The sequence below is a fragment of the Zootoca vivipara genome, chromosome 4 (assembly GCF_965207765.1).
Source record: "Zootoca vivipara chromosome 4, rZooViv2.hap1.1, whole genome shotgun sequence".
Classification (NCBI taxonomy): Eukaryota; Metazoa; Chordata; class Lepidosauria; order Squamata; family Lacertidae; genus Zootoca; species Zootoca vivipara.
The window spans coordinates 38943847-38969614 of record NC_142587.1 but is presented as its reverse complement, the minus strand read 5'-3'; the positions used below and the strand labels follow the sequence as shown (position 1 = coordinate 38969614).

Here is a 25768-nt window from a genome sequence, read left to right as displayed (position 1 = left end):
ATTATCCTGGGAGTAAATTCCACTGAACTCTCTGGGATTTACTTCTGAGTAGGCATGCATAGGATTAGGCTACATGAGGCTGATCTATAAACTGGACAGGGTTGTTACTCTTAAAAGGTTGCAGGCAAATCTTAATTTTAGAAATAAATAAATAAATAAATCAGAACAGCCTCCAATTCAGACTTTTGCCATGAACATCCTAGAAAGCCCTAGGTCAGTGATGGCGAACCTATGACACGTGTGTCAGCACTGACACACATAGCCATTTTCGGTGACACGCAGCCGCATGCTGAGAAGGGCGTTTCATCCTCAGCTACTGCACGGATCTTCAACCAAACTTCGTGTTGCCCCGCCGCCGTGCAAGCATAGCTGAGTGAGGGGAGAGGTGGGGCTGAAGAGGGCCATGAGGAGGCACAGGCCTAACCCAAGCCCACCTCCCCAGCAGCAGACCCGTTGGAGGAAGGCCTGAGCCCAGAGTCCCACTGGGAAAGATCTCTGAGTTTTGCCTTATTTTTTTCCCTTTTAAAATATTTTTTTTAAAAAATAATAAGTTAAATAATTAGTTTTTGGTTTATTAAATACAGTTATATATTACAATTATACATTTTTGTTATTTGAACTATAAATATCGTGAAATTATGGTTTTTTTTCCTCGAAGTGACACACCACCCGAGTTATGCTCGGTTTTTTGGCGAATTTTGACACACCAAGCTCAAAAGGTTGCCCATCACTGCCCTAGGTAAATTACACTCTTCAACCATGCTGGCCTACCAATAGGCAGCCTTCCTCAACCTGATGCTCTCCAGATGTTGTGGGACTGCATGCTGGCCGGGGCTGATGGGAGTTGCAGTTTAACAACATAGGGAGGTTGGTGAAGGCTGAGGTAACGTGAGGCAACTACCTTAACACAGCTGACTGTGGGTATCGTGGAAGGCCAGCGAATTGCTACTTTTTGATTTATTCTTATTGTATTTTTAATCCCACAAGAAACATTTATGGAATTTTGTGCTGAGGGTGCCAAAATAGCCCGGGCGGCCTTTCATGCTATGCACCTCGATCTGGGAAGGGGGCATTTTCTGTTCCACCTCAGGCAGCAAGATGTCATGAACCGATCCTGCTATCTGCAGCAATACTACCACATGTCTGTTCCTTACAAGGCTGTTGCAAGGATTCCGATATATTGTAATGCATATACATTAAGCCAGGCATCCCCAAGCTGCGGCCCTCCAGATGTTTTGGCCTACAACTCCCATGATCCCTAGCTAACAGGACCAGTGGTCAGGGAAGATGGGAATTGTAGTCCAAAGCATCTGGAGGGCCGAAGTTTGGGGATGCCTGCATTAAGCATTTCAAGCATTCTCACTTACTATATAAATGACAAGGGTTGTATTGCATCCTCTTGCCAGGTTACCACACCCAAATCACTAGCACAGACTAGAATGGCAACTTCACTCAGAAACACTGAATCTTTAGCCCAGATTTTGAGTACATATGGGGAGGTTAAAGGGTGTTAAATAGTAACTACAGTAATCCCAGGTAAGTGATCTTGAGTGTAAAATTAAGAGTATGAGGATGATGAAAAGTTCAGATCTATGCTTTTGTATTTATGTATGTCTGCAAAAACAGTTTTATTGGGTTGTGTTTTTTTTAATAACACCCCTTTTTTAATTACTTAAGGAATTAAAGCAAAGCCCACCTTGGGAGTTCAAAGGATGTCCTTCTAGATGGGACCACAGTGTAGGACAATATCTGTCTAACCTTGCACATTCTTCTGTTACAAAGGATTCCAATTCCACCAAAAATTTATTATATCAGATCGTCTGTCTCTCATGAAGTTGCTCCTTCTTTCAATTCAACTTCTTTTTTTTTTTTTAAAAAATATTTTTATTAATTTTCCAATTAAAACCAATTATATCACATTCAATATTTCAAATTATACACATATATATATCAATCAGACCGAATGTTATGCCAAATCATCTAAAGAATTTTTTATTTGGGTTCCCATGCTTCAAGAAATTGGGAATTCCTCGCAACTGTCCACTGCCGTCTTTTTTCTAAAGTTCAAATCGTCCTTCAAGTTCATAATAATCCAGATCTTCCCCTTACAGTCACGTAGATGTTTTCCACTTTCACGATTGTTTCCCAGCTGCTGATATAAATATCAAACAAAGTCTCACAGATGTTCTTTCTCCTGTGTGAGTTAATCAGTCCAGCCTCCCCATAAATCTTCTTAATGGAGCTCCTGTTGCGTTGAAGCAATTCGAAGTAGCGCCATCTTAAAAAGCTCAAATCACTTTCGCTTTCCTCTCATGGCCATGAAAATTTACGATCATTATAGAATTTACAGCTTTTCCAGGCAGGAGACCCAAACATCAAACCATAGACTCTTGGTAAATTAATGGATCTCCTTGCCCTATAGCTGAACTTAGCTTCAGGTCGCTGCTCCAATTTAAAGTGCGTCACAGCTCATAAATCCTCCGAACGCATTCAGAACTCCTTCCGTCCGACTAGAGGGGGGCTTTTCTCATCGGCAACTCCACATCTTTAAAAAAGTATGCTCAGTAACAACAGTTATAAGGTTCAACTCACACAGTCTTTTGCTTCTCTTTCACTCCAAACAAGCCAGGACATCGCGTCCGGGAAGGTACGAGGCAACAATATGAAGAAAAAAAATAAAATAAAAACTCACTCCCCTTATCGCTCCGTCCCCATCAATCCTTCTTCCAGATGCAGTACAATCTTTGACTCCTCTCACTCGGCAGCATAAATTTCTCAGCAGTAAACAGCGCTTCTTTCCCTCCTTCTGAAGTATGTCCATAGATTTAAGCCTAATTATCTTCTTTAACCATGGAAATCCCCGCCATGCAGATTAGCGTCCGGGAGTCCTGGCCCTTGTAAGTGCTCAGCCCAAGCTCCCCCCACTCCAAAAACAGTCGGAGTGGGTCTGGGGGCATCGCGGGCCAGCGGCCCCTCTCCGTAACCCCCGGAGAGGGTAGGGGGTTGCCATTTACTCCCCTAGCAACCGCCAAATTCCTTACAAAGGTCAGAGAGATGGAAAACAGGTCCGCCATTCCTGCAGGCGGAAACCGGAACCTCTTCTTTCAATTCAACTTCAACAGGTATTACATGAAGAGGATTCCCCCCCCCAAATATATCTTTCATATCTCTTCAGCATTTTTATCCTATTTTAAAATTTGTCCATCATTTTTCATCTTTCTAGCTCTAGAAAGCTAATAAAAATTGATAGCCTCCCTGAGGAAAAACAGGTGAGGAGATAAGACGAAGAAAACCTACATTATGTCATCCCCATAAATCTTTCTAAAATAAACAGTATTTCCCTTTCTTGTTAAATGCTTTTTAAAAGATCAGATTCTGGTTTGTTTTATTAAGCATTCTTTCAGTGCTGTGGTAATCTGACAACGGTCCCGTCATTAACGTTGACTACAGTACTTCGTCTGCTTGGTAGGTTACTTTCTAAAAGCAACACACAATGTAGGTTCTACAAGAAGCCTGCAACACGCAAAAAGAACTGACAAAATTTCTGAGCCAACAAATTGTGCCCGGAGAAGTTTCAAGGGTAGGCTTTGGTCGAATCCAATAAAAGCAATTCATAAAATTAAAGCTGCAATCAACAAACACTTTATCTGGGAGTGAATCTCATTAAATGCATGTCTTCTGAGAAGACATCTATGGGATTGTGCTGTAAATTAGGGCCAAGACTAGTAACAGAGCAAATGAAACAGATTCGGGGTCTTGTTACAGGTTAGGGTTCCAAGGCCATATATTTATTATGCTCCAGAATCTCAAGTGTGCTCTAATGCACAGAGCCCTTGCATGGAAATGGACTTCCCAGTTCACCGCAATTCATGTGAGATGACCAGCCTCATATTGTATAACCAACAAGCTTAAGTTGAATTAATGCATGAAGAAGTTGATACCATAGAATAAGCAGTCCTTTAGCTATGTCCATTTCTCTTATATTGGGAGGGAAAGGGCAATTGAGCCTATCATGCACCCCAAACCTGTAAACCTTTGTATACCCAAAGGTTTGCATGTACCAAGCAGACTTCGGATGTCTTTAAACTGAAGCCCTCACACTAAGTATCACATTACAGGTGGTTTTCATTTTTTTATTGGATTCTGTCTATGAATCGCTTCCTATAAAACACACCCCAAAGCGTTTTCACAGCAAAAAAACATCAACAATAAAAGCAGTTCCATATATACAAACAATTACAACAACTCTGCCTGTGAAAACATTTTCAAATCTAATAGAGACACAGATTGAGATTTTTTAAAAAATTCCACTTGGAAGACTTGCTGGGAAAAAGGAAAGCAACAGAGACAGTGCCTGTCTGACATGTAACAAGAGACAGTTTGGAAAAGTAGGTGTCACCACACTAAAGGTCTGGTCCCTATAACTACCTGATGGGATGGTATCTGCAAGAGCCCCTCTCCTGAAGAGCTCAGTGATTAGTTGGGCATATAAGAGGTGAGATGGTCTTTTAAAATTGTGTTAATTTTTGAAGTCAAATCACCCTGTGCCCTGGGTTTTTTAGGAGGGGGGGAAGAGGGGGGAAATCAAACACCCCACTAGGTAAACAGAGTTAATATCCGAATTGTCGTCTCAGTCCTGATTGAATTTTCAGATGGAAACATGATATAATCTTAAGCAACGACTCCCAGGCAATTTTTGCCCTACAACTATAATATTTTGAAGGGATCAAAGCTAGAAATGAATGCATAACAGTGATCTCATGACAATTTACAAGCCACCTGTGGGTGGTAATTCATACCCTGATCAAATTTTGTTGTAAAAAAAAGAAAACTTTTACAGTGAATAACCTTGTCTTTCTTTAGACTTTTTCTCCATAGTCTACTGCATTCAGAGTGAACCTAAATCGTCCTCCAAAAGTGTTCAGAGGAAAGAAACATGGCACCTCCTATGCTTCCAATGGTGTTGTGGCTGACCAAATTCAAAAGAAGTATTCCATCCATCCCACGTTGTCCATCCTATTGTCAAATCAAGAGCCACATTCCCACATTGGAATCCTACCGGAATCTGCAGCCCAGTGGTGGATCAACGGCAGCAAAACATATTGAGCTGGTTCTGGCCTAGCAAAAAGGCATTTGTGATGGCTGATCCAAAAATATAGGCAATGCAAAACCATTCTCTTTGGATAGTCATTTAGAGCTAAGCCAACCTGTGCTTCTTTCAATAACACCCAATGTGAGACAGATGTGATGGGCTAGCATGAAAATCTGAACCAACAAAACAAAACACAACTGGACCAGCCAGTCTACAATTAGTATTCCTGCCCAGTCCTTTGAATCTGAAGTTTGTTTGCTTTTTACTGACATGAGATCAAAGTCTCCTAAAAACAGCACCTCCGGCACTCAGCCGTCATATAGCCCACATCAGACCTTTAATATATTTTTTGTCACTGTTATTTTTTAAAAATTAAATTAACTCCCATGGCACCATCTCAACTCAAAGTGACTGTAATTAAAACGGCACACGTGGTCCATAACACTGGGGATGAGTATTGAGTTTTCTTTCCAGTCTTCCTGATGGAGAGTTTGAAAGACTTGTGTGCCATCACTGTGAAAACAACGGCAATTATTTTATTTTATTTTGCCCTTGAGAGATGGGATCCAGTTGTTGTCAATAATAAGCTTGCTTGCTCGCGAAAGGAATGAAAATCATCACATCCCTGTGTCCCAGTCATATGCTCAAACCCGTTAGGGCAATGCAGTAACTGGAAACACATGGCTATTTTAAAAATAAAAAATTCACCATTGCCACTTGAGAGGTGGTAACCCACTGAGTATACTCAGTTCCATAGAGAGAGACTCTTAAGAAGTGATTGGTACCATGCAGGCTAACAAACTAATGCATCTAAATGCATTCTGATTGGTGCTTGCATATTTCTTTGCTAAGGTTCATTACATAGAAAGCTTCACACCATTTCCTCCAGAATCTCAAAGCCACATTATTTCTGTCCCACTGCCCCACAGCCCCAATCATATCCTTCTATTTCAACTTTAACCGAAATGTCACCCATGGGTCTATCACTATCCCATTCTCTGGCCAATCAGCTCACTGCACTACTCAGGCAATCCCAATTCAAAAGTATTGCTATGGCCAGGAAGTCTCTCTCATCCACCTCTGGGCATTTTACTTAGCCCTAGCAGTTTCACAGGCTCCATCTCTCCTGTTTTCAAGAGGGCAGTACACTCAATCAAGGCACAAAAATTAGCATAGATGGGAATCAGGAGCTGTAGAGAGAGAGTTATAATTCTTCCTAATCCCTAAACTGGCTGTGCAAATTATAATTGCAAAAGTAACACATACATAAGTAGAAGGTAAGGAATTCAGGACTGTCAGAATCCCATACAGTTTTCAGAACCAAGGTTAGAGAAATCCTCTAAAAGCAGAACGTGCATTTATCAAATGCATGGAAATGCCTCATAAACCACATCAAACCACACTGTTGGCCAACTCCAGAAGTAGCAAAACCAGAATTGCATTTTAGCAGGCCAGAGTATCCTGCATGAAATTGCCTGAAACAATTCCCAGGTTTGAGGGAACTCTCCTCCCAAGGCCCCCCTGTTAGACACAATCTGAAGTCCAGTAGGTTCCCTCCCCTCTGTAGAGGCTTTTCAGTGGGTACACGGCACAGGAAGGAGGATAAAGGAAGATCCATAGCTCAGACTCATCTTACACTCTGGCAGTTTCAGGAACAATCCTTTATTTTAGCATTTTATTTGCTCAAATATACTTGGGAGGGTATATTTGGTGCTTAGTCTAAATTGGCACTCTAACTCAATGTAATCTAGTACAGCCCACAGGGTGTAAAAACTTTAATCAATAAATATAACTGTACTTAGATCACACTACATCCAGGAGGAGACATTGCTGAACACCAGTAATGATTCTGCATATCTAGGCCAGCCTTGATTATATGCTGTAATAAACACTAGGGAGGAAAAGGAGCTAATTCTTGAGTTTAGTTACCCTTTACAGATTCATGGCTCCATGAACAAGCCTCCAAAGTTCAAACTTCAGGTTTTTGGCCTCAGGAATAGTTTTATTTAGCACATGTGCACCCTGCTCTTTGCGCAAGGGGTCAGAGTAGCATAAATGCAGCTGCTGTTTTGTCCTCAAAAGAGCCCTGCATTGTAGTTAGCATGAGGAGGGGCTTGCCAGTGGCATGTCAGTGCTCTATATTGAACCTGGATTTAATTCATCAAATGTATGTCCTTCCTTCCAAAAAGGTGTGGGAATGTTATAAGGAAGGGAGGAGAGGATATATTGTTTTGATATTATCCCTCCTCATTCACTCTAGTGAGTAAACAGCAGAGCACATTCCCTTTGCAACTTATTGGAAGCCAGTTGATGATTCGTTAGAACCCTTTAATTAAGCAATCCAGTCTGGCTTCTCTAGTCTGGATTGTTCCTGGTAAATTTCCCCTTTATTTCCCTCTTAAAATAATAGCAACACAATACAGTCTTCTTTAAAAATAAGAAAAAGGTTTTACTCACATTCAGTTCACAGCAGTGATATGAAGGCAGGCTTTATCTTGTGGTTACAGTGAAAAGAAGTCTGAGTTTCTGCTTGTGGGCTCCATCCTACGTGAAGGTTGAGCCATGCTAGGAGTCAGGAGCCAGGAGAGCGAGAGTCCAAGCGTAAGAGTAAGAGCCGAAGAGAGAGATGGTTGCGTGGCCAGCACTTTTATCTGGCCAGCTAGGGTTACGTGCATCTACCTGGTCACACACAGGGGGAGGAAGCTCCAGAGCAGGTATGACAGGAAGTCCTCCCTGTCTGAAGCCACATTGCCCTGTGTGTCCATTCTAGGCAACAAGAAAATGTACTTGACTGTGCTAGTAAAAATACATGCCACAAAAGGGAGCCCACCACATCCAACAGCTATTTATATTACCCAAAGCTGTCCAGCTAGTTGCTACACTGTCTTTAAATAATCCCCATTTGAAAGACAGAGAAGGACTTGATTCGAACCTATTGTAGGTTTGGTACTTTTAACAAAAGAAACTAGTCAGTCATGCCACTCAAACCTTAACCACCTCCATGTCAAGAACTGGAGGCACTTAGAAATCAGAGGAACTGATGCTCCTTCATCTTGAGATCAAAAAATGGCAACAGATGGAATAGGTACAGGTGGGGAAGAGAAGGACGCATACAGAAAACAGAGGATAACCAAACTAGCAAGCCCTAAAAATGAAAGCTGAATGTCTATTCACTCACACACAAATATAATATAAAGGATTTGAGATTACTTGATGTTAAAAATCACGAGGAGCTGGCAAAACTAAACCGTGGAAACTTCCGCTAGTCAGGCTGCACTGAGACGAAGAGGACACGTGTATTTGCATAAGTTTTTCCATTCGTTTCTATGGCGCAGCAGACCGCTCTGTGGGATTGTGCCCAGTTTGCATTTAGACTAGCAGAAGGCAAAGCCATTGTTGAATAATGCTGAGAATATCCACAGTAATGTGACAAGCAGTCCTGTGGAACCTCAAAGACTAACAAATCGGTTATGCCACATGCTCTCGGGGACTACAGCCCCCAAACTAACAAAACTGATTTCTGTGTATTACAGTGCATGAACTGGCCTGCTCTGCATCTCCAGAACTAATGTGCTGATCAGAACATAATTATCTGTTCAATTTTGCACTTCACCAACATTTTATGGTACAGATGTAAAAGGAAAGGAACCACAGTGTGTTGAAATTCGCATTTTAGATAAAATGTTTATAAATGACATATTTGAAAGATATTTTATACATGTATACATATATATTGTACCAGAAAATATCAGTATTTGAATATGAATTTTCAGGGTTTTTTTAAAAAAAACAATGCAAATTAATGTGGAATTGGGACAGAACAAAATTAACATGAATGAATATCTGTGAAGTTAGCATGGACCAGATATAGACTGATCAACCCACCCCTAAATGAAAATCAATTTAGATCTTTCTGTTCTATTTGAAATTAGCACACCTATCCAAAGGGATCACTCCAAAGCATGGACGACTGTTGAGGACCCCCCCCCCACTCTTTTTCCTCTTCTTGTGAGAAGAGCCAGAAAATCTGTCTTCCTAATTGTAGCCATATAACCTCATTTCTTTTATTCCAAACTACCCGCAAAGTGTGCAAATGACACCAAAGCAACTTTAAAAAAATAATAATAATCAAGTTCCCATTTATCAGATGGCATGGAACACATGGAAATGCGAAACTGTAACATTATGTTGCAAAATTTCACTGCACGGCTCTACCCTAGTTTTTAATATGACAATTGTGTTTTATTGCTGACTTCCACATTTCTATTACCAGAACAGACCAGCCTACTGCGGTCCTATGCTGTGAAGTTAGCATGGACCAGATATAGACTGATCAATCCACCTTCTAATAAATGGATTGTGAGAGCATTAGAAGACAGACAATAATCAGCTTTTTAATAATAATTAATAATAATAATTCAATTCAGACCACATTGTTAATTTGCAACCTTTTTAATGGATTGAGCCCAACAACCCCATTCTGTGTTCACCTTATCACCTTGTGCAATGATATAGCCTGAATCCCTGACTTACAACAGCAACAGCCAACAGAATTTGTATACTCATGTTCAGAAGCAGAGCAACTGTGTCATGAAAGGGTCTTCAGAAGGGGAGAGGGGAGAGAGCAGACCGAGAGGAAACCAGGGGCAGCATATCCGTATGTCACAAGGATATGCTGTAGCCCCGATACGAGCAGAAGGTTGCACATACAAAACCTACACAAATCTGAGCAAGAGATTTCTATTGACTTTTTGATGCCAAGTATGTGCAAAAGAGAACTACATTGGACTTCACGGCATAAGAGCCAACAGTATCATAAGCCAAGGGTTGTAGTGAAAATTATGGTGGTTAGATGTATCATTCATTTTTTAAAACCTTTCAATAAGCCCTGACTAGAAGGAAAATGTTACTGTTGCACCTACCGGTATTACAAATGTAAAGATCTGACTATAACAACAACAAAACTATTTCAGAGAGTTTATATTTCATCATAAGTCAGCACTTTGGACTTTTTCTAGATTGGCCAAGGCCTTCCACTTTCAAAGAATCTCAGCTTAGCACTAATAGGTGAAGCAGAAATTCTGTTTTTAATCAAACAATGGAGAGTTGCAAAACCATGGGTTATGAAAATGAACATCTGCCAATACTCCTGCTGTGCAGATCCAAGGGGAATTTCAGTTCCATGTTGCCCACACCAGCAGAGAACTATGCCCCAGGTTTTCAGAGATTCCTGGGTAGGACACCAAGAGGGGACACTGCTCCAGCCAGACATTCCCATCGTCCCACAACATACACAGTCCTGGCTTCAAGATCCACTACCGTCAGGTGCTTGAAGAGTGAACTGCTACAGATGACACAAACAGGTAAATGAAAACACATACTATAGGAAAGTGCTTGGGGAGAGTGGCAGGGAGGTTGCTAGACCATGGAGGTTGCTTCAGCAGAGGTCGTTGCTGCTTGCACCACCATAACCAGTGCAGATGTACATTGCACAGGATAAGGCTGCCCAGTACAGCACTCGTAAGTAAATATTCCCTTACAGTCTACCATACTCATTAATTGTAATCAGATTCTAAGCACATTTCCACGCAACTGAATGAAGTTGATGAATGATTCTCCCAACTAAGCACGCTTAAACTCACAATAGTAGGCAATCATTGCTAGGGAGAAAATTCTATTGAATTCACCAGGGTCTACTTTCCGGTAAAGAAGGTGGTTAGAAGTGAAATACAAATCTAAGCTTGCATGAAACATACTTTTCCCTTAAAAGACACCTGATTACCACTTGATTTCCATTCACAGCTGCTTTTTCTCCAATAACTTGGATAAAACAAAGTTTAACAACGTGACAAACTGAGTGCCTAACTAGAATTACACTGGCAGCATGATCCGCAAACATGTGGTGAGATTTTTCTTACAAATTCTGTATCAGGCAAGTGGGGGGGGGGGTTGTCCGCATCAAGCTGTGATCTTGCAATATCTCCCCCACTACACAACTAGCTTTGTTGTGGAGGAGGAGAAACTCTCATTGGCAGAGATATTTAATGAAATCATGGCTGGAGACAAAGGACTTAAAACTCTCCTCCCTATGCCCTGTGGTGTAGGCGATGACACCCACCAAACACATCCCTGGTGTTCAATATCAAACAACTCATGTGAATGCTAACCACATCAATTGACATAATATATAGCTAGGCCCCCTATGATGAACAGAAGAACAACTATTGGGGAAGCTAACTATTAGCTCAGAGGTGGGGCACTCTGCATGCAAAGTTCTAAGTTCAATTTCTGGCACATCTAGTTAAAAGCAGCAGGTAAGCTGGTAGTGAAAATCTGAAATCCTAGGGAGCTGCTACCAGTCAGAGTTGGCAATGCTAGACTACAAAAGTGAAACAGTCCAAGGTAAGGTGGCTTCCTACTTAACAGGTAGCACTGCAGTCCCATATACTGGGGCGGGCAGAGGGTAGATTGGAATCTATTGGTAGATCTTCGTTTGATTTGCAGTAGATCGGCAAAGGTCTCCGACTCCTAGTTGTTTAACAACAGCAGAGTAACTTTTTTTCTTCCTTAATCTGGCTAACCTTCGTGGGAAAGGGATGTGACCTCAGTTCAGTTCTGTGACCTAATATAAGGTTCTAGGCTCAGAGGCATCCTGTTGTTTTCAACTCTTAGCTGTGGGCATGCAGCTGGTCACTCCTGGTTGGTAGATCTTGGGTTTCTAGTCAAAACAAAGTAGATCCAGCAACACTTAACTCTGTCTACCCCATCTGTGTGTGTCTGCTCAGCAATACGTTCCATTCCATTGAGTTCTGTGGGACTTACTGGTAGATAAGCACTGCAGTCTCAATATAGTTGTGTCCTACATGACCATGTAAAGTTCCAAGTTAAAACATGGTCCACATGCACCTACTTAGTTGCTCTGAAATATTACAAGTATATATACATATTTGCTGCGAACCAAATTAACTATCAGCAAAACACTATTTTCGACATACAGAAACCCTGTGACTTGCCCTTTCTCTGCACATTATACACTTATAATTTCCTTACATCGTCTCCCCTTGAACACATAGGAATTTGTGTATAAAATTCCAAATCTTGAAGCAATTAGAAACACTGCTAATCTTGCTTCATGCTAATTACATCAAAGGGATCAAAGACCGCATCATGCGCAGCCTATCTACCACTCATATATGCTGAGAGAGTTCATCTTCTCCATTTAATAGCTTGGGTTTAATAGCTGATGCAGTTCCAGCGGAAAGTTTTTATATTCACATTTGGTTAGAGGATATAAAAGCACAGCTTTTGGGAAAGAAGCCTGCCTTTAAAAAAAAGTTGATGGAATCAATGGCATTTGTTCCTCTTTAGACATCATAACATGGCCATCAAATATTGCCATGGGAGTGGTAATCCTGACAGTTGTCAGATGTCATCATTGGACAGGACATAAAAATGGGTGGAGCAAGGAGATCTGGGCAGCCAGGCTCATTACAGTCTCCAGAGCAGTAAGGAATGTGTTTGGAATAGCACAAACAGGCTCTGAGACAGTGCAACGTGTTCCCCAAGAATGGGAATTGTTTCTGCTCCACTCACGGCATGGCAAGATGCTTTAGAAACTTAGGGAAGCTGCAATTTGAAAAGAGGGGTAGCAGAAACTCCACAGGGCTAGCACAAGTCCCTTTCATGAGTCAACACAGTTATTTAGATCCAAAATCACAGCTTCTCATTTGGGAAACTCTTCCATTTTTCTGAACACACCTCCCCCCCCCCCCGCCACCTTAGATCATCCCATTCTTTCACAGAGCCGAAGTGATTTGTTACGCCCATTCCTTTCTCACCCACACCTTTGCATACCTGTGTTAAGGGCCAGACACAATCGAATCCCTGGAGTATAAATCACAAGACAGACTATGCAAGAAATGTCAACAAAATCCGATTCACTTGAACAAGAGCAGAGCTTGAAAGGCACAATTACGTTTTATATTCACAATTTCCCCCAAATAGTCCATTCCTTCAGCCCCAGCTCATACTAAACAATAGTTTTTTGGAAATATTCCAGACATTTCTCCTTTCCAATTTCTCCCAGAAAGTCAAGCTAAAGCATTTATTATTTAGAAAAAGGCATCCCACCAACATTGTGTGTTACGTCACATTTTTCCTGTATAAAAATAATCTCATTGTAGAAAGGGAGGGAGAGTCTCGGTTCATGCAAACTATGTGTGAAAATAATCCCAAAGCCCATTTTGCTCTATTAGCAACAACATAGCAGTCACATGATAAATTGCACACTACATTTTCTCACACTGAGATTATTTATCTCTAAACAGTCTTGTAAATGAATCATACTGCGAAAGACAGAAATAAGAAGTGATATTATGAAAACAATTTACAACATGCATGTTCATGCATATTAGTCTTAATCGCTTTTTACAGCAGCCATAAATCATATAGAAATCATATTTCTAACAGCCAAAAGGAATTTAAATTCTAGTCTAATTCCTCTGAATTGTTCCCTGTACATACATTATATATGATTATACATGCAACTTTATGGAAAAAATCCATGAAGAATATCCTGTCAAAATTCAGTAGCAAAAGCAGTTCCAACATCATTTTTCCATATGCATCTGCTCGTGGGATTATCACGTGCTGTACCACAGCGAATCCCTTTTCTCACTTATGTTGGTATGAAGCAGTGACAGGTTCTTATAACACTGTGGGCTGAAGCATAAAGCCCAAAGCATCTTCACAAATTATGTCCCAACCTGACTATTGTAACTTTAATACTCCTGGCAATGTAGAAGACAGGAAAATGTCACTCGGTATCACCCAAGGTCCACAGCATTCCCAAATAAACAGCAACTCTGTGGTCCTATTTCTGAAAATCACCATGGGCTATAACTAAGGACACGCTGGGTGACATATTTCATCCTTGGGGTTTGTGTCCCTGCAGGAGTTGTAGAACACATTGTGGAGGCTTAGGCCATGGGAAAGTTAGCAGGGCAAGAGAAATCCCGTGAGTATTTATTTCTTAATCCAGCAACAACAGCAGAAAGGGAGAGAAACTTGCTCAGCAAAGTATTGCAGGTTATAACATTTTCACACAGTTAAAAACAATGAAGGTTTTTCCCTAGTTCCTTCAGGCTGTTTCACACATCACTTTGTAAGGGGGGGGCACACATGACAGACACATATGCCAACTAAAACACTTCAAGCAGCTACAGTCTGCACCCTCTTCTTCTTTTGATTGTGTACAGCAGGGCCGTCTTAAGCGCCCCTGGGGCCGTGGTGCACCCAATCCCTCTGGCGCCCTCCCGCCCCGTTTCCCAGCGCGGCGGGCAGGTGGGCGCCGTGTGCAGCGCGGCTGCCACAGGCGCTGCTGCGTGGCAGGCGGGCCGGCCGGCCGGCTGGCCAGCAGCTGGGCGCAGCTCGCGGCGCCCTCCTGGCAGGCCGGCGCCGTGGTGCCCTGCACCACCCAGCCTGCACGTAGGGCCGGCCCTGGTGCACAGGTATCCTCCCCACCCCTACTTACATGTATTCTATTTGCACTCGACCATGTATACATGCGGTGCCAGGAAATTAAATCAAACCAGGAAATGGTGGGAGAGACCTCATGGCTCACAAGGAGACCCTCCTGGAGCCTCAAGGGGACTTCAGTGAAGGTTTAAAAGGCCCTGAAGGGACCGGAGGCACAGCGGGGTTTAGTTTAGGCTGCTCAGCCTCCTTGTCTAACAGCTAATTCATGCGGTAGCGCAGCAGCAGCAGCAGCCACTTTCCCGCATGGCCTTCAGCTGACCCCAGATATTCAGTTCTAGATGTTTTGGTCTGGGTTGGTGATAAACCTTAGTGCCTACTTCAGAAAATCTTAATACTGCCAGCATTAAGCAGGAAAGTTGGCAAGCAAGACTTCAATATGTGCAAAAATGAAAACCTTCATTTAAAAAGAATTATATTAACAACATGTGCCTGGGCAGAAAGCCTCACAGACACAAAACCCACCCCACCCCCGAGTCTGCATGGGGTCGGATGGAAATACGTTTTTCTCCTGCTCCGGATCAATAACCTTTCCCCATGTCTTTCAGGTTTAATCTTCTGGCTCAGAAGAGTCCAGTGGATTTTCCAAACTCCTAATATAAAAGAAGGGAAACGGCTTCAGTACAAAAGGAAAGTTCAAGTTTAAATGGAAAAATAAACAAACAAGCTAAACCTGCCATGAGTTCTTTATGAGGTTTTGTCTGTTACAGGAAAGACAAGGCTGGAAATAAAATCATAGCATTAAGTTAACATTGTTATGCTAGGCAGCTTTATCTTGTCAGTTTTTAAAATTAATTAAATCCAACTCTAGTAGTTTGGTATTACAGCTATGTTCTTCATTTGGATGTTTTGTAAGTAATCCTCAAGTCACTTTCACAGGCCTGAAACCTGCCCCAGGCCAGTCTAACGCAGGGATGAGCCAAAGTAAATGTGGAATCAGGAGGATTCGGAAACTACCTAGAAGAAGTTTTGTAGGAAAACTTTCTCCAGCAAATTCCTCACTTTGTAACTCTTTAACTGACAATATCATTGTTTATTTACTGCGTACAAAAGATACAAATTCTGTCCAGGCTGCTTTACACAATGCAACTCAGGGGGAAAATAGAGGTGCTCTTCAATCATTAACTGGCTACACTAGTGTCATCTTATTTGCATGAACAATTTCAGAAGGTTTTGGGGCATGATCCCTCTCCAGCTTCAACTACAGCCAACTTGGATCAAGACACTAAATACAAGACAGAAAGGCATGCATATAAATCAGGCATCCTCAATGACTGACAGCATCTCCTCCATTTGACCCGGGAATGACCTAGGTCAGGTGGATACCATTTCATGAATGGAGGTTATGAACTGCAGAGAGGCCATGGATGTTTATTACCCAATGCTCCAAGAGTTATACTGTCAGATGAATTGGCCAAGACTCTCAGAATAATGTCTTTGCTCTAATCTTGGTTGTTGTGGTCCTTAATCTTCACCGTGTGACAGGGTCATAAGTATCCACTCTCCCATCCAAATTTCTGTCACTGCAAGCCACATTTACTACATTGCCACAAAGTGCTGAAGGGGGTCTGGAACCTTTTACTACCAAGCATGAGAATGGACCGGGGAATGGGGCTGTATGGGTCCCGTCATCCCTAAGCAATGATGTATGTGTCAGACAAGCACCCAGATGATGAATGATCAGCATCAGTCTTAAGGGGGTATCTTCTACATGTATAAGGTTTTCTCTGAAGAGAGAGAAAGTCTAATGGATCAGGCTTACCATCCCCATATTCGAAAGCCTATGCATGTAGAAGTACAAGTCTCTTTCTGAATGACACTGATAACCCATCAATTGGAGTGCACTTGCTGGTGCTTGGGGTAATGTTGAGGGAATAGGGCTAAGCCCAAACATTCCCAGGGGCTCCTTCACAGATGCTAAATATGTAAATACACAGGAAGCAGAATCACTTGATGTTTCTCAACAGGGCCATTCAACCTTCAAGTAGGTTTGGCTAGCGAACACGGTTTGAATGTCCACCCACCAAAGTAAAATCCTTCCTGTGAACAAAATTCACACATATCATGGAGAATATGCTTTGAGCCTAGCCTCTTTCTTTCAGACACCCTAGTTTTCTATGATCACAGATTTGTTTTTAGTTGTCTCCTGCTATCAGTATGATATATTACGGTCCGGGTGGGAGGGGGATCACTGTACTATGGAATTGTTCTGCATGTATAGATCAGTACTAAAATGAGTGTTGAGTTGTATTTATTCTGAAGCCTTGCTAGTGCTTCACTACTTGCTGAACCACCTATGGATCAACCCAACTCATTTTTCACATGACTAGTTAACCTCCCATCCACTCCCCCCAAAAACCCTGTTCCTACTTAGAAGTTCAGTGTAATGATGCTCAGAGACAGAAACTGTGTACATGCTATAAGCTTTAAAACACAGCTACATCATTCTTTTTCTCAGTTTGGATCAAAGCTGGTTTGGAGGAAAATGCATCCAAACACACTATCTCCTAAGAAACAACAGGTTAGATATGGAATGTGGCTAATGCTGCTTGCCAAACCAGCAGTGGGAGCACAATGGATGCAGAGTAAATGGGAGTGTGTACACAGCCTGTATTTCCCATTGTAGGAAAAGAGGCACATCTAGGAGGGATGCACTGCAAGAGCAGGACCTCTCCTCCGACTGGGGAAACACTCCATTGCTTACTTAGCACAATGGTGAATCCACATGTGGCTGGAGACAAGACCCAGCTGTGCACTGAAAAAGAGAGCATGGCACCGTGTCCCTTTGCTTTCTTTCCGTGTCAACCATTTGGATGGGCAGCCACTGGGAGGATTAAAGGAAAGGCAGCCCTAATACTCTGACCGGTAAATAAATTAGGTCAAGCCAATTCTTGATGGGCTTGCTATGACAATATAATGACAGCTAGATGCATGCTCTCCCTTTGACCAAACAGAGCTAGTTATTTCTAATTTCTATAGAATTAGTTCAGCACGGAGGGGAGCAGCAGTTAGAAGTCGCATTAAGCTATGTTGTACTGTCCTTCAATAAGACAACTGGTGCAGGTAGGGAAAGGAAGAGGTAGGTCAAAGCTATTATTACTGTGTGAATATAATCATGGACAGGTTCCATTTCAAGGTCGCTTGTCTTTTGCCTGGATGGGGCGTTATCGAGAGAGTATCATTTTGAGCTTGCCGCGAAAATCTCAATTCTGGACCACAACTGTCATCAGAGCCAGCCAGCACCAGACTGGCAAAGGCTGACCTACATCAATCAAAAGGAGAGACTCTGGCCAGTTAGGCGCAGTAGCCCAAGACTCCCAAGACAAGCAAATGTATTCCTCTTTACCTGCTTCCTAACCTAATTAAACCCTTCAAGGAACATTATTCAGAGCCCTACCAGAGCAGACTCTACGCTTGATATACTGCAAGCCAACAGTACTGTAGACACATCATGGGAATACATGTGATCATCCACTACACCCATATGTTGCACACTGCAGCTTTTGCACTCCACACTTCTGCACTCAGAAACCATGGGAAGAAAGTTTAGGTCCACTAATATTCCAGACACCTTATCCACCTTCTCTTTTTTGTTCGCTCTGGAAGAAAACCCTCCCTTGAATGCAAAGCTTCCAAGAGGTTTCTCTTCAAAACCCTCAGTGTTAAGTCGTACAATAGCCAAGCCCAGTTCATTCAGTCGTGGTGAACAGGAGGCTGGTCTGTTTCCTCCCTCCTAGTTAGCTTAGCTGCCCTTCCTACTTCCTTCCCCTAGTGATCCCTTCCATCCTCTACATCTTTGCTATTTCCTTACATGTTTAAAGTTAGGACACAAAGCATTCGAAGCAGTTTCGTACCATACTGAGCTCAAGGAAGCCTATGAGGGCCCAAGGTATCATCAGCCTTCCATCACAGCCTTTCCCCAATTGTTCACCAAAAAGGCACCTTGTTCTCCAAGAACCAGGCTTGGGAAGTCACAAGGAGCAGTTCCAAGCAACCACCAGTGTCAGAGTGTTGAGGGCAACTGCTGATTCACTGTCACCACCTGAAGACAAGCCTTTCCCCACTCCTCTTGCCTTGGAATAGGCACTATCTGCACCCGGCTCCTCTCTTTCACTTCTCATGCAGGTACCTGTGCTGCTTTGCAGCAATGTGTACTTGCACCCCAAATTTCCTTACCTAGCCTGGTTCAGCTCTACACTTAACCTATCGAGCACCCACCATCCTCTCCTTCCTATATTTAGTATCACGACCATCGTGTAATTATCACTGCCTGTATTTAGCCGAATAATTGCTGCCCCGGTACTGAGCAGGCCTTTATAGTTAATTGATCTTTCTGTTTTGTAAGAAACAGCATACCCCTTCTGAACTACGATCTGCCCCTTGTTTAAGTGTATAATTCGTCCCATCTCACACTGTCACTCAAACTAAAGATCTGAACAAGTGTTCGTATCGTACATGTGCATTCCTTAACATGCATGGACAAGGACACACAGTAATAAGAATTAATTTTTCCTAATTAAATCTTTCTAACTACGTGCTCAGTATGAGAGGGAGAGGGCTCAAATATAGCACTACTAGATTTCTAAGTATCCTCAGCAGCACTGCTTGTTTTTAAAAAAGAAATATTCTCAGCTCCCTGTGCTGCAATTAGGAGTGAAATAGCACCAATTGTCTTTACAGCAACAGTGACAATCTAATGACTTAATAACACATTTTAAAAAATATTGGGGGGGGGGGTGGAGAGTGTGTGTTTGCAGTTTCAATTAAAAACATTATTCCTCAGTGCCTTGGGAAAGATAACCAAACAACTTTATAGTACAGGACGTTTAGCGGGAAACATGCACTTAGTGGGGATTTGGAAATATACCACATTTTTCCATGTATAACACGACCCCATGTATAAGACAAACCCTACTTTAGGGAGCCCAAAATTAAGAAATCAGTATTTTAAAGTTGTTCAGTTTTTTAGGGAAATCACCCAAAGAGTTGAGCTTTTTTTTGGAAAAATCGCCCCCCCCCAAAGTGGTTGAGCTTTTCCCCACGCTTTGGCACAGCAGGTGAGAGCTGATGGAACCATGGCCAAGCTCCCTCCTCGCCTTGGCACCATCTTGCCTCTCCAACCAGCTCCACAGCACTGGTGACTCAGGAGCCACCAGTTCACCCAAGACGTACTGTATAGATCAGGCATCCCCAAACTGCGGCCCTCCAGATGTTTGGGCCTACAATTCCCATGATCCCTAGCTAACAGGACCAGTGGTCGGGGAAGATGGGAATTGTAATCCAAAACATCTGGAGGGCCAAAGTTTGGGGATGCCTGGTATAGATCCATGTATAAGATGACCCCCAATTTTTGACAAAAAAATGGGCGAAAATCAACATCTTGTACAAGGAAAAATATGGTATGAGAGTCTAGGGCAGTCTCACTAGCTGGATGCCCTTCAGATGTTTTGGACTGCAATTCCCATCAGTTTCACCCAGTACAAATGTGCTGGCTGCAGCTGATAGGAGTAGTCATTCCAAACATCTGGAGTGTGCCACTGGTTGGGACCAATGGCATTATAAGCCATAACATCTGGAGGGCACCAGGATGGCAAAGGCTGGCCTAGGGTATCCTTAAAGGGAGGATATGGCAGTGTTTCCTTCCCAGCTGTATTGCTGGTGAGACATGATTCATTTCCATTTTCCTTGGCCCATGATGACCCATGTTATACCGTATGTGCCAGAAGAATCAGGTTTGGACACAGTCACTTCACAGCATGTTCTGGCTGCCTACCATTTGTGATACTGTACTTAAAAATGGATGCTGTGTTGCTATGTATGTTTCTACCACAGTCCATAAAAAAAAGAGTTCTTCTCCAGCTTGGGGAGTTGGGAACCCTTCCATTTTTTGTGTAACTCCATTAAGATACAAAGGAGGCAGCTTACTCCATCCCAAAAATGGTGTGTGCGTGTAGTTAAATACCACTGTGGTGCAATAGTTGGAGCAGTGGTTCTCAAACTGTTTTCTCTGGGCCACACTTTCAGAATAAAAATTTTCTCCCACCAAATTTTTGATTGATAAGAAATACAATGGGAAAACACAGGGGGGGAAACTTCTGGCAGTTGTTCTATTTATTCTACAAAATAAAAATAATAATAATAATTTTTGATACTACAATATACTACTCTGAAATGTTTAATTGTTTCTTTAGTTGTCCTTGAATATTGCCTACCACACTTGCCATCCTCACCTGCCACACCCTTTGAGAACCACTGGCTTAGTGTTAGATTATGGCCCAGGAGACCATGGGCTATTCTAGCTCAATATTGTCTACACTGACTGATAGAGGCTGATAGAGGTGACAGACAATGTTCTCTCCCAGCCCTACCTGGAGAATTCAGGGATTGAACCTGGGACCTTCTGCATGCAAAGCAGATGCTCTACCACTGAGTTGCAGCATAAACTGGATATGAAAATCAGTCACTCTGCCCAGGGGTCCCTTGGCACCATAGTTCTGGATCAGACATCTTCAACAGAGAATGTTCAGATCTTTGGGAGAAGCAACACCATTTGAACTGGTATGAAACCAACCTAAGTTTGTTGTGTACATATATATTCCCTGCAAAGACTTTAGGTGGCACTACAAAGAGCTAAAAAAATAAGGCTAGTTCTCATTTGTTATGGTACCACATCGCAAGACTACAAAGCAGAGCCTGAAGCTCTAATCAACTTGCCCAGCTTATCTGCCTTACATTAATGCTCAATTATATTCTGCTGATTAGCACACAAAGAACCTGCACTTCCTCAGATCATGCTGGTTGATGTTTCAGGTCAGGAAAAGCCCCTTGAACAGTTGATGTTAGTGGGAGGGTTTCTTTCTCTCTGTGTGTGTGTAAGCTTTCCCTTTCATTGAATGGCCACAAACTGCCTGTGGCCACAGAGTGGAAGTGTGGAGCTGCCAGCCAGGAAAGCAGCCCTGGAACTCAAGTACAGATTTCTGTACCTCTCAGGGCCGTCTTACCCATAGACACTAGTGGTGCAGGGCGCCAAGTTCTGGAGGGCACCAGGCAATAGTCTGGGGAACACCGAATGAGCACGCTGAGTGAGCTGGGGCGGGGTGCGCCACTCCTGCCAAGCATCGGCTTGGTTTTTTTCCCCTTTTCGCCTACAGGAGCCAAATTCTGTGAGGCGGAAGAAGGCTAAAAGGGAAAAAATGAGCCGATGCTCAGCGGGAGCGGCGCATGCACCTCCGCTCACTCGGTGTGCTCGCTCGCCCAACGGGTTGAGGTGCAGGCATGCACAGCGCCCCTCCTGCTTGCCGCCTTCATCTTTCAGCTGGGCATCAGGAGCTGTGGATCTCCACGGGGCCAGCTCCCCTGGCCCGCTTGCCACCCTCACCCGCCTCCACCATGGCACGCCAAAGCAGCACCGAGCCCAGGGCTTCCACCTGCCGTGGCCACCACAGCACGAAGCAGCCAGCTGAGGCCGCCTCTTTCAGCCCCACAGTCGCCGGCAGCGCTGTCCCGTCCCAAGAGGCTTCCTCTGCCGCTGCTGGTGTTCCCTCCCTGAAAAAAGGTCCTCAACTCTGGGAAACGGGGGGGGGGGGGGAGACACACTAGAGGGATCTTTGCACCATGACGCCATATATGCTTAAGACAGCCCTGGTACCTCTCAGTGGAGACTCACCTCCTGTGTTTCATCACCATGGCTATAGACAATTACAAGAGCAAGAGCTACAATCATCTAGCCCAGATCATCATTCTGCAGATACAGTATGCTCCTTTACAAAAGGGGGTGGGGAGGAAATCATTGTTTTGTGTGTATAACGTCGACCCAAAGCCTGCTCTATAAAGATAAAACCAATAGCATGAAATTGCTGCAAAGGAGGATCCACAATGAGGACCCAACCTGCAGGTATCAATTGTTCTGCAAGCCACATCCAGATGTTGGCAACAGCTGGAGGTCCTGTGCCTGCCTTTTGCTCTTGTCGCTGTGAACGATGAACACATATGTTGGGAGCCACCAGCTCAGTTCAAAACAACATCAGAGATCCCTCCTTAAGGCAGTTGCCAGCCAGTCGCTCGCCCAAGATCAAGGCACCCACCTTGGCCTTAGCAATGAACCCGGCACCACTTCAAGTCTTCAAAGGATGGTTGATGGGGAGAGCTTAAAGAGGGTGGTGGCGAATGGGAATTTCGTGGGGGAATCTAAGCGGGAGGGGAATCAGAGAGAGAGATGCAGAGACGTGCCTGAGGAATCCCTCAAAGCTGCCCCACCCCCTCCATCATCACCTCCTTGAAGGCACTTCAAGACAAGCAACCAGGCAAGCAACCTCACAGAAAAACTACGAAGAGCTGCCTCGGAAGGCGAAGCGGGAAGCCAAGTAACGAGGGACGGAGATCAGCTTTGGCAATGGTCACCTTGCGTGTCCATTCTGTACACAGGAGAAAAACCGCTTTTGGAGACTCACGCCTTCACGCACAGGCAGAAGGAGCTAGCCTGCTGCGAAGGAGCCCCCTCCCCTAAGTCTCCAGCATCAGCGAGAAAAGTGGGTCACGCAGATCGCTCGCTGCACAGGGAGTAGTCGCGAGCTGAAAAATGCCTGCTCCCCCCGCCCGGAACCCTTTGCTTATCCTCCAGCGCTAGATCCCCTCCTCCGTTCCTCTTTCACTTCCAAATGCGATTAGGTATTGATTCCCGCCTTCCCTACCCGACCCCTCTATCAGACCAGGCGCCTTCGCCTTATCCGCCGCTCAGTCATTCCACCTGCAGAAAATCACTCGGGTTGGCGCGATCCTGCTCGGTAAAGGCATATCCAGGGCCCCGGGGCTCGGCTACCCGCACGGAAGGGAATGTGGAGCCCGAGGCAGGTGGGGAGGGAGGGGGGGAGGCGAGAGCAGGTTTGGAAGAGGCGATCCAACGCGGCTCCTCTCCATACCACCCACGGCGTTTTAACAAGGAAATCGCTTCTCCAACCAAAACAACAGCGAAGGCGCCTTCCACACCAGTAGCGCGTCCTGGAGAAAGCCTCTCCAAATGCACACACCCCTAAACTTTACGCACAGTTCAATCGCAACCTCCCCCCCCCTACTTACCTACCCCCCCCAAAAAAAACACCCCACCAAGGAAAACCCTTCCCTTTGCTTTACATTCCCCCGGAGAGGGGTAAAAAGTTCGGTACACACTGCAGCTGCAGCTTCACGGACAGCTATAAACACTGGGAGGGGTGTGTGTCTGTTGTATATACACTCGACAACCTCCATTTATGTCAGGGCCACACCTCCAAAGTGTCCGAGCGCCACAATTTTGGGGGATCACCCCTCTTCCTTGCCAGCAATCTCGCCACCTCAAGCAAATCGCCACTCCGCCCTCCAAAAAAGCCACCCAGAGATCCATTCTCCTTTAAACACCCCCATTCCTCCCATCAGGCCCGCCTTGATGTGAAAGTGGCCAGAGGTCAAGGTGAACCACCGCTAAGGTCGCACCAAGGGGAACGAAGGAAGGAGAGAGGCGCATCTAGAGCTCTATAGATAGACAGACAGACAGACACACACACAGAGAGAGGTTCCACTTACGCACTGCCTCCTGCTTGGGATCCAGGCTGTGTATAACCCCTTGGACGCCGCCGATCCTGCCGTGCAGCGCCCGGACCCTGCGCTGGGTGATCTGGATCTCGCCCTCGATCTCCTGGAAGAGGGCGCACGCATGCCGGGCCACATCGGAGAGCTGGCGGAGGATCCGCGACAGAGCCACGTTGCTGAGCGAGCACAGGTCCAGCACCATCAGCGCCGCTGCCTCCTTCTCCTGCCCATCGGCCGGCAGCACCACCGCCAGCCCCGCGGCTTCTTCCTCCGGCTCGTCTGTCGCAGCCGACGCCGCTGCCGCTTCGCCCGGCTCCTCTCTCGGGCTGGTCCCCAGCTGAGGAGGCGGCGGCGGCAGCAGCTCGCCACCCGCGCCCTCGTCCAGCACCGAGGCGACGGGCTGTCGGCGGCACAACCACTGCGGCTCCACGATCCGCTTGGCGAAAGGCATGGCTGGGGAGAGACCCTGGGCGAGCGCCGCGCTTCGCCCACCGAAGAAGCCGCTGCCGCCCTCGCGTCCCCGGCGCCGAGTGTGTCTCTCCGGGCTCTTTCCAAACTCGCCTGGCTTCCTCCTCTGCCCAAGCGCCCGTCACTTGCTAGCAGCCGGCATCGGAAGGCGCCGGGTCTCCCATGATCTCTCTCCGCGCGGGGTCCGGGGAAGCGGCCGCGGCCACCTTCGCTGCTGCTCAGTTCCTTCCTTCCCACCCGCCTCCTCTGCCGCCGCCTCGCTCTCCTCCTCCTTCTCCTTCTCCAGCTGCTGCTCCCGGCAAGCTCCCTCCTCTGCTGCGCGCCCCTCGCTTCGCTACGCAGCCCGAGCCTTCGGCGCGAGAGGTGGATTTTAACAGGGCGCCTTGAAAACCCGGAGAAAGGAACCCGCGCCGCTCTTTTGTGAGGAGGAGCAGAGCAGAGTAGGCAGGCAGGGAGAGACACCCACTCGGCGCAGGGAAGGAGGCGGCGGCGGGCACCGAGAGGCATTCCCCCTCGCGACCGCGAGGGGTCACTGCAGGCTCCGCGCAGCGCCTGGTTGGTTGGTTGGCTAGTTGGCGGACTACCACCATCAATGGATGAGAACTTGGGAGCTGGAGGGAGGATTTTGGAAGTTTGGCAGCTGAAGGGAAACATCATCGCTTTCGAGATGTTCCCAGAGAGCGGAGAGGAGAGGTGTGCGCAGAGCTAGGGGTTTTTGAAAAGCAGAAAGGAGGTCCTTCCTTAGGATTGCCACTGTGTTGCTTAAGGCTGCAGTCTTTTTTTCCCCAGGGAGGAACTGCAGGCTGAGTTCATGCCCTGCGCCAGCATTTGACAACTCAGTGCCCTCCTAATGTTTTGGAGTTCCCAAGCTCCTGACTTCCAAAGGGTTAGGATCACAAGCTGGAGAGACCAGTCAAGTCCTACCTCTCTTCCATGGAGTCAGTGAGTGGTGTTTGGCAAATGGGCTAGTTTCACAAGAACAGGCTGAGTACCTTAAAACACTTTGCAAATTAACAGCACAATGTCAATAATCAGCAGCCAGGGATTGCTTGGAAAGCGCTCAGCCCTGGGACTCTCAAAAGACCTTCTCCAGAAGGACAAGAGCATCTGAGA

At 45.0% G+C, this 25768-nt stretch overlaps 1 protein-coding gene across 1 annotated transcript in view; it reads right to left on the bottom strand.

Moving 5' to 3' along the window:
* Window positions 1-25048, bottom strand: part of NHS (NHS actin remodeling regulator) — a 236448-nt gene extending 211400 nt beyond the window's left edge. The window contains exon 1 of the mRNA XM_035114638.3: window positions 24182-25048. Within this exon, the coding sequence (XP_034970529.2) occupies window positions 24182-24638 (457 nt within the window). The 5' untranslated portion in view covers window positions 24639-25048. The remainder of the gene's footprint in view (window positions 1-24181) is intronic.
* Window positions 25049-25768: the final 720 nt, after the last annotated feature.